Source organism: Phalaenopsis equestris, unplaced genomic scaffold, assembly GCF_001263595.1.
Source record: "Phalaenopsis equestris unplaced genomic scaffold, ASM126359v1 Scaffold000107, whole genome shotgun sequence".
Taxonomy (NCBI): Eukaryota; Viridiplantae; Streptophyta; class Magnoliopsida; order Asparagales; family Orchidaceae; genus Phalaenopsis; species Phalaenopsis equestris.
In genome coordinates, this window is record NW_018164549.1 from 1141474 (window position 1) to 1155796 (window position 14323).

The following is a 14323-nucleotide window of genomic DNA, read 5'->3' on the forward strand; positions in this document are numbered from 1 at the left end:
TCACCAACAACAGCAGGGGCAGAAGAAGTGATTGGACGAGTTCTGGGCATTCCGCTTAGCTACAGACTCGAGGAAGAGGAGTCTTGCACTCACCTTCTCAATCACCATATCTAATTTTGCCAGCTCTTCTTTGAATGATATCCTTCGGTGCTCCTGGTTTGGTTGGGGGCAAGCAGGGTTCTGGCCGCGTTGACGGTCGGCGGTGAGATCAGTGCCGGATTTCGGAGGGAGGAAAACGAGGAGGGGGACGTCCACCCCGACGAGGGTGGATGCGCGAACTATCCTCTGCAAGGCTTCGTTTTCATAGTTGCTAAGTGAACGGTGTGCTTGAGGGTTCTTTTTCTTATGGATCTTCCGCTTCGCAGGGGCCATTGTTTCAAGATCAGAGAAGAAAGGGGAGAGGTGAAGGTGAAATGAAAATGAGAAGGTAGTGGAAATGATAATGAAGAGGAGGATGGAGGGCCCTTTTATACTGAAATTATGATTTATTTTAGGAAAGTAAAGGAGCGCTTTGCTTTATCTCTTCATGGGGGAAATCAGACCGTTAATTTCGCCATGGATGGTTATGGAGAAGATATGACTTATTTTTGGAAAGTGGAATGGAGATCAGTTAAGTAGCAAGGAGTGCTATCATTTGTCACCTCTACTGGGGGGGAGATCCGACCGTTGACGACATTTGAAATTCAAATTTGAAAATTTTAAATGCATAAAAATCAACTACTATGTATTAATATATCTAACATCTAAATTTTAATTTTTTACATAATTATATATCTCCTTATATATGCATGAAAAGATGTATTTCAATTTTTAAAAGTTAAAATGAAGATAATTTTTATGTCATATGAAAATTTTTTATGATATAAATGTAAAAAATGAAATTTAGGTGCTAAATATGTTAATATATAGGGATTAAGAGGCATGTATAATGTATAAATGCATTTTCAAATTTTCATATCAATCGAATGCAACTTAGATCGATTGTAGCATAGTAACACATAAATGAGTAACCAAAAGAATTTACACACATTTATTTTATACGACAGATCATAATATTTTGCAGTGACATGTCGTAGAGGAGTTTGGCCACTTATGGAAAATTCTAACCTAAATATTTGCTCTAGGAAGACCAATGATTCATCACATAGACACAACGCAGTGATCAAACTCACACGCCTAGACCAAACTAAACATGGGGCTAGCAATGAGTTAATAAATCTCACCACCGTGACAGATGCTGACATGCTCTCTTTGCTTGCTTCAAACTCACTTCCTCGCTAGCACAGCCACGGGTCGTGTACCTTGCAATATGTGCGGACCAAGAGAAAGAGACATATGGGGTATACAAGTACCCACAATAAATGATCATAACAAAGAAAAATATGGCACCTCAGTGCATTGTTTTTGCCAAAAGAATCGAGCTGCCTTCCCCTTAGCTGCGATACCGAAACAAAAGAAGTGTCAACGTGCGCAAGCATGAGATTTGGCCGGAGGTAGGAAGACGACGACGACATGGATGTTAGACCAAAAGGTTTGGCCAAAGCAAAGGATCACAAACAAAAGGAGAGGACTAGATGCGAGCTGCAAGGCATAGCCGACGACAAGGGGAAGACGTCGACATGAAGTAGGTTGGCTGGGCTTCGCCGGTGGGAGCACTGCCGACCAACTGAGGAGGGAGCCCGCAAGGGCTTCAGTCTTAAATCGGGCGCATGGGAGAGGGAAGAGGCCCGACGACTTTGCGAAGGAGGCAATATGAGCTGGAGGGCTCGCCAGCGGAGAGGAGCACCGACAAAGGAGGAGGTGGGGCCGAAATCGTGTCGAAGAGGGGAGGCTCCATTTTCGGCCCGGACATCACGCGAAAAAGATCGGGATCAGGAAACTGGGTGAGTGAGTTAGGTTTTAAAAGGATTTTTTAATTTTTAATATTTATTATTTGAAATCTTTGATTTGCGTGTTATTTGCTCGTGGACTAAATCATAATAATATGAGTGTCCTTTCCGGGTAAAATCAATGTTTCGTACGTGCTCACGTAGTCTGTTTCATCATCCGGGGTCATTCAGACAACTTCACTGATGGACAGAGAAATTCAAGTTTTATTCACGTTCACCACGGCGAGACGGGAAAAATATCAATTGACTTTCGCCAAAAATGAGGCCAAAAGAGACGTAGGGGATTCCATCAACATTGAATAATTTACAACAGTGAGGATATGAGAATTCATGCAAGTAAAATAAAAAATCGGTTCAATCTCATGATCCAAAAAGGTGTCATCATTGCATCCAAAAATCACCAAAATTTAAAAACACATCCAGAATTTATAGAGTTTGTATCTTATCAGTTGAAAGTAGCAAAATTATAGACAAAAAAGGGATCAAGTATATGCATTAGTTCTACCCAATCAATTTCTAACGCATGAATATATATCTTATCAGTGCAACAAATAGAAAGAAGTGGATGAAGAAAAGAAGAAAAATGCATGACTTGAAACTCCAGGGAAGGCACATTGTCATCTAATCGTCATATGAAATCCATAAAAATAAAGAAAGTAATAGATTATAGACAAAAGAGAGAGCTCAAGACCCAAGAATCCAACCACACAACTTCTCAAAACTTTCCAAAAATCAAAACAGATCAAGGCAGTAATTATCATGTTCATTAAAGAGCAACATATAGCTCATATCAGTAGATAATGAACACAAAGAAATATGAAAAGATTGTAAAGGGCTTTGAAGAAATCATGAATTTCCTGCCTATATTTTCATTTTTTAGTCTTCCAACTATAGAAATGCTGCTCATAAATTTTCAGAATTATTGACGACATGTAGAAATGTTGTTCGCAATAATTTAAATTATTTGAAATATGTTCAGCCCCTATTGATAGTCAATGCTTATTAATTAACTAAAATTTAAATTTCATGATTATGTTAAAATTAATTAAATTATTTTTATGTAATTAATTTTTTTTCATATTAATAATTAAAATAAATAATTAAAACATTTAAAAATTGTGTTGATGTGTATATATCCTGGAAACTTGACGGCGCAGGACTTCTAGTTTGCAATGACATGTAGACCAGGCCGGGGCGACCGGTCGAAGCAAAGTGAAATGTCGACCAGGCCCGGGCAACAGATTGAGACAAAGTGAAATATCGACATAGCCAGGGAGACCGATCGAAGTAAAGTGAAATGTCGACTGGCTGGGGCGGTTGCTAAGGCAAAGTGCAAAATCTTTGATACAATGTATGCACATGCAATAAAAACACACAATCATGTTGCACATCGAGTCATGCTCGTACCAGCTGGGAAAACCTAGGGTTAGCGCTTGAATGTGTCGGACCGCCGCCTTCTACTTTGGTGAGGCTAGTGGAGAGTTTTTCTCCAAATTTTTGAGGGGGAAACTCTCCACACTGCCGTGGAATGGGCTAACTAGAAAACTTTTCCCGATTTCACGACACCACAAGACTTTGCAAAGTGAGCTAGCTAAAAAGCTTTCCTCACTTTGCAAAAGTCAATCTCCCAATTTTTCCAAGAAAAATTGGGGCATCCAAAGTAAGGGGAGTTAGAGGCTCCGACCTATGGGATTTTTGTGCAAGGGCTCACAACAACTTATGGAAAATTCTAACCTAAAGACTTGCTCTAGGAAGACCAATGATCCATCATAGGCACGACGCAGCGACGACTCACGCCGGCGCACGCACCTTTTGTGGGCGATCGAACCCACATGTCTGGACCAAAATAAACATGGGGCTAGCTAGAAGCTAATAAGGTTCTGTTTGGCGCAGCTGCAGCTTCTCAGCTTTTCAGCTGCAATTGCGTTGTCTCAGGAAGCTGTTACGGGGAAGCTGGCTGTCTGTTTATTGCAGCTGTGTGAAAACAGCTGTTTCTGAAAAATTGATCATTCTACCCCTATTCAATAAATTTGTTTGTAACACAACTGTGACACCCACTTATTTGATAATTCAGAAGCAGAAATTAAAAATAATGATGAATTTATTTTGAAGTTTACAAATATGTTCAAAATAATAATGAATTTATTATCAAGAGATTATTTTGTAGTACCTCAAATTTCATTACTCATGTTAAACAAATTTAATAACCCCTTTTTTAGGATATCATTAATGTTTTATCCACAATTATGCACAGGACTTCTTACTAATCTCCGAAGGTGAAATACTTTTTAATGGAATGATGGAGTGGCTCAAGTATTTATTGCATTAAAAATGCATTGAGTTCTACTCTTATGTTGCATCTTTTTTAGTTTTCTAAACATTTTGCTGTCAAAACTTCTGAAATGGGAACTACGAGGCTTTGATTCAAGGTTTTCATCCCTATAGCCTACCATATAACTGATGCGCCCCGCTCCCCTAGTGCGTATTATTTTTCTGCGTGTTTTATGTCAATTTAATTCCCCTGAGACGGTGCCAAAAAATTGACCCTACCCGTAATTACACAGTAATTCAGCTTTTAAAAGACGACAAAAAACTTGACCCAATTTATATTTAGCAACTAATATACAAAATTGAATATTATGAAATATAGCAAATAGTTTACGCACTATGGGTTCTACACAAGTGCACATATCGCTTCAATTTATGACTTTCTGATCAAGCTTCGAATATCGATCCAACGAGGAAGCGAGGAAAGATGTCATTCGTCAAATTTCAGTCTACTACTATTAGTTCTTAGTTTGGTGCCGATTAAAATAATATTTTATCTAACAACTACTTCTAAATGTGAATGTTTAATGTAAGGATAGTAACTATTTCTAAATGTAAATATTAATTCTAAGAAAAATCCTTTTTGAATGAGTTGGTTTGGATAATTTTAAGATGTTAAAAACTACTATTCTTATGTAGCAAATTGGATAATGTAATGGAATGAGATACATTAAATATTGTATGTGCCAAATATGAGCAATTTTAATTCTCTACCCTGATTCAGTGTTATAGAAAATCATTGCCTAATCTTAGGTTTAGTCCCTAAATCCGTGGCTAGGCTAGGAGGATATTGACTCCCACTCCAAAACTCCCACTTCCCTTCCCCTGAAGGCTAACTCTCACTTTAGTTTTTAAACACTAAGATCGAATTGCAGATTTTTAGTCTGTCACCCTAGAAATCTACAATTCTACACCCAACAAAGTATATTTCCCTATTTATTTGCACTTAATCCCATGAATAAAATACTCCTTCATGGACTTAAATGTGATTCTCACTCTGTTGTAGAACTCATACTCTATTTCCCGGTTCTTATGTTTCACAATATATTTTAACAATTTAATTGATCAGTTTGAAATGTAAATTAAGAGCGAAGTTGAAAATCATCACAATTTATAATTAAAACTTCTTCTAGCATGCATCCCAATATCCTAAATATGAATCCTAACTATTGCAAAAGAAAAGTAAAAGAAAAATAACAGCATAGTCTTCTCATGCCACTATTTCCAAAAAAGAAGAAAAAGTAAGAGAAACACATCACAAAGCATGAAGAGAACATAATGAAAAACTTCATTAAATCAAAGTAAATCCACTAGAAAAGTGTTTATAAATCATAAGATAATGAAGAACATAATACTTAACTTTTTCCACTTGAAAGAAAGATGAAAATCTCTCCCACAAAGTCTCTCGCTGATACATGCAATGCTAGAACAATCCCTTACAGATTCTCTCAAAATCCCCTCACCAATCTCTCTAAAAATGTATAAATCTACATTTCTACCCTTATTCTAAGATCTCTAAACATTCTCCACATTTTTCCACTCACACACACCACCTTTTCTAAAAGAAAAGCACTCTATTATAGTGTAGGGACGAATTTCCCAAGTGATGCCTCAAGCAACCTTCCAAAAAGCGTCCAAATACATTGAATCTCTTAGAAATTTGCCCAGGATCGCGTCCAAACCGTCTCGAGCGCTGTAGGCGCCATTTTGGGAGCTGTCGGCTCCATTTTGGCGTCGTTTTCTACACTCTGGAGCTGTCGACATCAATTCTGGCGCTGTCGGCTCCCACCCTGCATAGCTCCGCCATTTTGCTTCGTTTGACTCCGTTTTAGCTCTGTTTAGCTCTGTTTTACTCCGTTTTAGCTCTGTTTTGCCCTGTTTCAGTTGTGTTGCGTTCCTAACAGATAGACCTATAAAATAAGCATAAAAACAACCTTTTTTTAAAGTGTAATTTCATTTAAAAAATATGTGAGAAGTATAAAAAAGATTAAGCATAGAAAGACATATCGAAATGTGTCAGAACAAAAATTTTTTTCTTGCTCGTTTTTGCTCCAAATTATTGCTCGTTTTTGCTCCAAATTAACACCTTTTTTGCTTCTTTTTCTCCAAAACTCTATTTCTTATCCCTGAAACAAAAAAATATACAAAATACTTTCCTTTAAAGTGCAATATCATTGAAAATCACCAAATATAAAAATTAAAAACATATGAAAAATTGAACATTTTTTTTGCGTATCAATAACTTCTAAAGCAATACAAACAAAGCGATAAAGAATATATTTAAGCTATTTACCAGGAATGGAAAATGAACACAATGATGAAGGCAAGGACGGAGAGAAGGCCGTCATGGAGGAGATGGGGACCCCAAGCTACGACGATGACGACTTAATAAGAAATGGTGAAGATCGCAGCGACGCAGAGGATCATGGTGTAACCAAGGAAGCGAAAACCAGAACAGAGGCGGAATGGTTGAGCATCATGGCAGCAATCCCCCATGATTGCAGCTGGAAACCTCCTACGACCCAAATTAATGAATTATGCTCTGGTGCTTAACAGAGGTTGCAGGTTTGGAAATTGTGGGAGGATGCTTCAGCGGCAACAGAAGGCATCGAGCCGCAACCTTCACGCTCGAACAGAAGTCCAACAACCTTCACGCTTGAACACGAGTCCCTGCAGGAGCGCTCGATTGAGGTAATATGGAATATTAGTGGAGTAAACGCTGGGCTGCAGGCTCTATCCCGTGGCGCGCGTTTTCGTTAAAATGTGAAAACTTTCGTCGCGATGCTTTATGACCGCCACTCCAAACGACGCAAAATCGTGTCTATCTGTCGCGCCGCCCCTACGGAGTTGCCTCAAACTAACCCTAAATCTCACCACCGTGACAGATGTTGACACGTTTTCTTTGCTTTCTTCAAACACACTTCCTCGCTAGCACGGCCACGGGTCGTGTACCTTGCAATGTGTGCGAACCAAGAGAAAGAGACGTATGGGGTATACAAGTACCCAAAATAAATGATCATAACATAGGAAAATATGACTGACACATAGGGCTGTCAAAACGGCTCGTTGTTCGCAAACAGCTCGTGTTCGGCTCGTTAATTTTGTTCGATAAGTTAACGAGCCGAACACGAACTAAGATGTGTTCGTTCGTGTTCGGCTCGTTTTGGCTCGAAATACTACTCATCAAGTTTATATATATATTAAGTAGTATTTTAAAAAAATCTAACTGACTACAAGATTACAAAGATTTAAAATCAATTAAAATATTGATTAAGAAAATAGAATAAAAATTATTAAATTAGATTCAAATGATGTTTTAATATAAACAATAATTTTTAAAACTTGTTCAAACTCTTATTGTCTTATGTTTTATGGCTACATGATTAGAGTTGTTAAAAGGATATTTGTTCGTGAACAGCATCATGTTCGGCTCGTTTACACCCCTACCGACACATACCTTCACAAGAAGAGGTCGAACGGGCCTCTATATGCCATGACACTGTTGCCACTCCAAGACAAGAGGAGTGAACGCCGACGCGGGAAAGCTTCAGCAGCCATAGACAAATGCGGCGATGCCGACGGGGTGTGGTGCCAAGAAGATCAAAGTTAAGGGTCAAAATAGAACATTAATAAAACAATTATATATATATATATATACATATATTGTGAACTTTCCGATATATATATATGTTCTCATCAATCGCTCTCTTCAAAATTTATGTTGTCACCACATTTTGTCATTCACAAGAATTTTTCTCTTTACATTTATACAAAAATCAGGCTATAATGAGGTTGCGTCTAGGCAAATTTGACATTATGAATATATCGGCCCGAATTGATTTACAATCAGACGACAGTTGAGCTATGTCAATGGAGATAGAGGCATGTTAAATTTGATTCTTACAACATCGTCTCGATAGTTCGTTGTATTTATGTTGCTCAATTAAATTGATTGTCGAGAAGTCATCGTTTGGTAATTTTGATGCTCTAAATGCATCAATGCATTCTATTTTGAGAACAAACAATATTTATGCAATTTAGACAGTGCTCAAGCCAATCCAATCTCAATTCATAGAACATTGCCCGTGTGTATTGTTGTCTTAGATTGATCTTGCTCAATGCATAATATCACATGATGAAAACCAATTGTCGCATGTCGAATAAAATTTTGAATCAAAGGCTAAATATTAAAACCGAGCACACCAACTTGCACAGTTCAATAAATAAGCATTACTGTAATAAGAATAATGTCTACATAGGATATCATAAATAATAAGATTTGTAACATTAGAAAATCTCAATCAATTATCATTGGTATATTCAATATAAGAAGTTGATTGCGTGCACTCAATATGATATTGAGAAGAAAAAAGAGAGAGTGCTCTACCCATCATGACAACACAATATAAAATGATATGCCAAGCAAACTCTACTTCAAATTATTTAACACAAGTCACTCTTACAAATTTAAAGTGCTGAAAAACTAATAAGTTAACTGTTATAAAAAACGACGACAATAAAGTGAAAAAATTGGATTGAAAAATTGCAAATCAGAAAATAATACACAGATTTACGTGGTTCGGCTAATTTGCCTATATCCACGGAGCTGTAGAGGATTTTAGTACTTCGAGAAATTACACTGCGAGCACCTCGACGTTTATAAGAAAAAACTTCATTTTTCTTTCTCTCTTAACTCTCAAGAAGACTTGCTTTAACACTTTTGACAGGCCAAAAGATGTTATTTAAAGAAAACAGGAGAGAGGTAGTGGAGAGAGGTAGGTGGGAGAGAGGTAGGTGCGAGAGAGGTAGGTGGGAGAGAGGTAAACGCGGTAAGTGAGATAGGTAAGTCACAGGCTCCATATATTTAACAATTCTCCCACTTGGAGACTGAGACACTGACCGCACCACCTACAGACTGTATCATCTGTTGTCTGTACCGACCTTTTTCTTCAATCATGATATCCTCCAGTTTCCTCTACCTCTACAACTCATGGCTCCTGTCTTCACGCTGGAAAACCAATTAAAGTCGAGCACAACTTCAGTTTCTCAAGAGTAGCACACTTAGTCCATTTCAGCGTCAACATAGCCTTGTACATCTAAGCTCTTTCATAGGTTACTCTTGTCTCTGCTTACAACTCTCACTACATAAACGATATCCTACCTCAGTTGAAAGCTCTTTTTAACAAGTTCAGTCTTCTACCACTTACTGTCATCAAGCGCAATCTTCACTTGTTAAACCCACTTGTTCTGTAATGTCTTCTTCTTTGGTGAAAGCTCTGCCATCTCCCACTTGCTCGAAGCTTCATCTTGTAAGATTTATTCATAGCTCTGTGGTTCTCCACAATTTGTTTGTGAACAATAGAAATGGGTATCACGGACCCACTTCCTCTTCACTTCCATCGTTGCCCTGCACTATGGCCTCTGGTAGATCAACAAATCTTTCATTTCTACAATAACTAGAGCCTCCAAGAGATGCTACTTGAGAAGGTCCCCACACACTTGTGTGTACAAGATCTAGTTTTCCTCCCCTTAGCCCTCTGCCACCTTTCAAGAAACTGACATTCTTCTATTTCCCCACAATGCACCTCTGACTCATGTGTCTACACCTGAATAAACATATAGTCATATATAGTGTGTATGTTTTCTTACTCTAAGCCAATACTAATGCTCATTTGGTAACCTTCGAGGTGCTATCTAAGAACACTACTGAATGACCATCCTCATTGAGCTGCCTGACAGAAATAAGGTTTTTCTTCAACTCAAGAACGTGTCTAACCTTTTGCAAAGTTCATTTGCTCTTGCTATGAAGTACAATATCAACGCCTCTCATCCCCACCACATACAGAGCTTTGCAATCAGTCATATATACCTTCCCAAAGTTACCTGCAACATAATTTTGTATTAACTCACGGTGGGAAGATGTATGGAAGGAAACTCCTGAATCAGTATCCTGTCATCAACAGAACAGTGAACTATCAGCAATAGTGCATCTTGTATTTCTTTAGTTACCACATTTGTGTTATCATTCTCCTTCTTATTAGGATTCATGCAGTTTCTTTTTATGTGGCCAGCCTTGCCACAATTCCAACAGCTTTCATGCTGACCAGCCTTTAATTTTGATCTTCCTCTGTTTAAGTTTTTATCATGTGATCTCCCTTTGGAATCAACAATCAGTGCCGAACTCGAACCCGAGGTCTCACCAGAATCTTTCTTGCGCACCTCCTTAGTCAAAATCAAATCACGAATATCCTCATATTTCAATTTGGATTTATCTGCAGAACTGCTAGCTGCTATCCTTATGACTTGCCAACTATTTGACAATGGTGCCAACAATATCAGCACACGTAACTCATCATAAAAATCAATTTCAACAGACAACAATTGATTTGTGATAATACTAAAATCATTCAGGTGTTGAGCAATAGACACACATTCTTTCATCTTCAAGTTGAATAACTTTTTCATCAAGTGCACCTTGTTATTCGCCGATGGCTTTTCATACATACCTGATAAATCCGTTTTGAGATATGCAACAGTCCTCTCATTGATGACGTTGTGGGCAACGGATCTCGACAGAGTCAATCGAATAACCCTTAGAACCTATTGATCCAACAGATTCAATGTCGTCTTGTCCATCTTTTTCGGTTGTTTTTTAAGTAACAGAAGATGAAGTTTTTTTCTATAGAGGTAATCCTCTATTTGTATCCTCCAGTAACTAAAATCTGTGTCATTGAATTTCTCGATCCCCGATGTCATCACTTTGTCTCTGCCCATCGTTTTCTTTCAGCCTCGAACCACTGCTCTGATACCAATTGTTATGAAAAAACTATGACAATAAAGTGAAAAAACTGGATCGAAAAAGTTACAAACCAGAAAATAACACATAGATTTATGTGGTTCCGCTAATTTGTATACGTCTACAGAGCTGTAGAGGATTTTAATACTTCGAGAAATTACACCGTTGAGTTCCTACGTTTACAAGAAAAAAACTTCCTTTCTCTTTCTCTCTCTTAGCTCTCAAGAGGATTTGGCTTAACACTTATGACAGACCAAAAGAGACTATTTAAAGAAAATTGGACAAAGGTAGTGGAGAGAGGAAGGTGGGAGAGAGGTATGTGAGACGTGGTAGATGAGGTAGGTAAGTCATAGACTCCATATATTTAACATAAACAATTACTTATGTCATATAAAATCCAATCAACTAAATTGTACTTATGCCTCCATTAAAAATGTGGTTATTACAATTTTTTTCCCCCATGTACTATATCTCATGTATATATATATTTCATTTTGTCATCAACATCTGCAACATTGAATACAAAAATTACATGTAGCAAGAGACTTTATTGGAGAGATTCTATTCTTTCTTTCAGAGGGAAAAAACAGAGTATTGTGTTCATCATTTTCTTGTAATTGTTGTAAATATTTTCTAGTGAATTTTCTTTGATTTAATTTCTAGTGAATTTTCAATTTTCTTTGATTTAAATGAAGTATTCTGTTGTGTTTTATCTATGCTTCGTAAGTAGTATTCTTTTCTCTTTTCTTTTAATACGAAGTAGTGATATGTGCAGTAAAATTTATTTTTGATAGAATTATTTTTATTTTCATGTGATAAATAATATCTCTTTTGCTTAATTGACATAACTCAAGTGACTATAAGCTATGTTAAAATCTGTTGTAAGTGAAACTAAAACTTGGAAGAGTGATAATCTTGCAACTTAAGTGCACTCACATTGACTAGTTGGGTAGTAAAATAGTTTATGCGATAATGCAAATTTTAAGGAAATATAATTTAATGATATGTTTCAATTAGATGTTTATAAGTGACAGATAATTGCATAAAACTAATAGAATACTATATATATATATATATATATATATGTTCTTTGTTGATACATAATTTACTAATTAATTCTATCAATCCTTTTACTGCATATGTCATTATCTTCATTTTACTTCACATTTGCAATGAGATAGATGCATGTTTAAGAATTTAGATGTGCTTAGATATTCTCTTATTTAATTAATGTGATGGTATTTTCATTAGCTCTTAATTAACTTTGGAAATTGGTCACTTGTAACATTAAATATGAAATTACATGTAGCCCCTTTTTGCTGGTTGCTTCGCAAACATGAGTTTTTGGATTTGAAGCCTCTCATGTGCGTTGTTACTTGAGTGCAATTAAATTTACTTAAAAAAATTATGTGATTTTATTTTATCATACTTATGTTGTAATATCACATGGAGATGGACCAAAAATCAAATTGTTAGCTGATTGTTTTAGCTAACATGTATAAGTTTTGTGTTTTGACGTCGGAAGAATAACTTTTAGAAGAAAATTCAAACAATTAATTAACAATTAATTTTTTTTGTTAAGAATGACTTGCTTTAGATACTTGAATAAAAAATCAAACATATTTCACAATTAGTTATTTAGTCGATCAACTTTTTTTTAGCATCTTACAACTTAACAATTTAGAAAATGATTTTACATTCATAGTAGGCTATAACTGCACCAAATAAAATATTTTTGTACCACATTATATTTTAGTTTCTTGATTTTGTACTCAACTACATATCAAATTGTGAACCACTTCTAAATAAATTTGTCATATAGAGAAATCATTAATCAAAATGAAACTGCTCTCACTTCTTAACAGCTCCAATCAGAAAAGGATGTGTCACTTGATTTGGCTTGACTGCTAACCGAAAAGTGACATGACAATGAGATATTTTAAGTATGAATTATATACACTTGTATCACCACTTTCTTATAAAGCAAGGCCATCATATGAAATTGACGACTCGGCTGTATTTTGGGAAATCTACATATGCACCATACAATTCTTTTGGATTTAACACCTAAAGTTTAATATTTAAAAAGCAATATCTAAAGGTTAGTATGCAGAAGCAATATCTAATATCTAAAAAGCAATATTTTTAATAGGTTAGTATGTAGAAGCAATATCTAATATCTAAAAAGAAATCTACATATGCACCATACAATTCTTGGTGTTATAAACTCGTACATAAAATGATGTATTTGACTTTTAAAAGGTTAGTAGTATTTTTAACATGTTATTAAAGATTTGTATTAGATATATAAATAAATAAGAATTGTGTGCCAATGTATGTAAATGCAAAGGCACAATAGATTCGGTTAAATTCTCAGTCAATTCTGTGTTGGACAATTTCTTCAATCTGCCTATCGAACACTTTTTTATTCAACCCTGTTTTTTTTTATTTTGCCGGATGCTTGGATCTTAAATCATCTTCTAAACCAAGCAAGGAGTTCCGATCATAATAGTCTGCCCTTAATGGTTTACAAAGAGAATTTTTTTTGTTCTTTATTTTTTTTTAATTTATTTTTGTTTCAATGGATCTTTAAGCCACAATTGGTCTTGGAGTTATCAACGGAAATATTCCAGAAAGCTGCTGATTAGAAAACCTACCTTCATCTTGAACAGAAAAAAAAGAAAGATAGTTGATTTTCACACCAATCGTGCCTTCTACATAACATACTTTGAAGCCATTCTCATAGGATTTCAAAAAAGGAACAACGATACATCGATCCATCATCTAATGATTCAAACAAACAAACAAAAAAGAAAGTCTATCAACATTGAACAGACCTATTAGTAGTAAGATGCTAATGATTCAAACCAAAGAAAAAAAGAAAGTTTATCAACATTGATCAGCCGGAGCAGCATCACCAACAACAGTAGGGGAAGAAGAAATAAGATCGGCATTCTGCTTAGCTACAGACTCCAGGAAGTTGAGTCTCGCCCTCACCTTCTCAAGAACTTTATTCATTGCAACGAACTCTTCTTCGACTGAAACCCTTCGGTTCTCCTGGTTCGGGGTAGGGTTTAGGCTGCGATTACCGTCGGCGATGAAATTGGCGGAAGGTTCTGGCGGAATGAAGACGAGGAGGAAAGCATCTGCCCCCCGGAGAGCGGATAACTTGCGTTTGATCTGATTGTTGCGAATGGAATGGAGTCCTCGAGGGTTCGTGGGCTTTGCAGAAGGGCCCATGGTTTCGAGAATAGAGAAGAGATGGGAGGAAGAAAGGGGAATTTGAAAATGAGGAAATTAGGAGAAGTGA

General features: G+C 36.4%; 1 protein-coding gene across 1 annotated transcript; it reads right to left on the minus strand.

Annotated features, from left to right (window-relative positions):
- LOC110020707 lies at window positions 1–14323 on the minus strand. The gene is made up of 2 exons (XM_020718902.1): window positions 13962–14323; window positions 1–44 (listed from the first exon to the last, which is right to left on the minus strand). The coding sequence occupies exons 1-2, from the start codon at window positions 14251–14253 to the stop codon at window positions 1–3; spliced, it is 336 nt and encodes a 111-aa protein (XP_020574561.1). The 5' UTR covers window positions 14254–14323.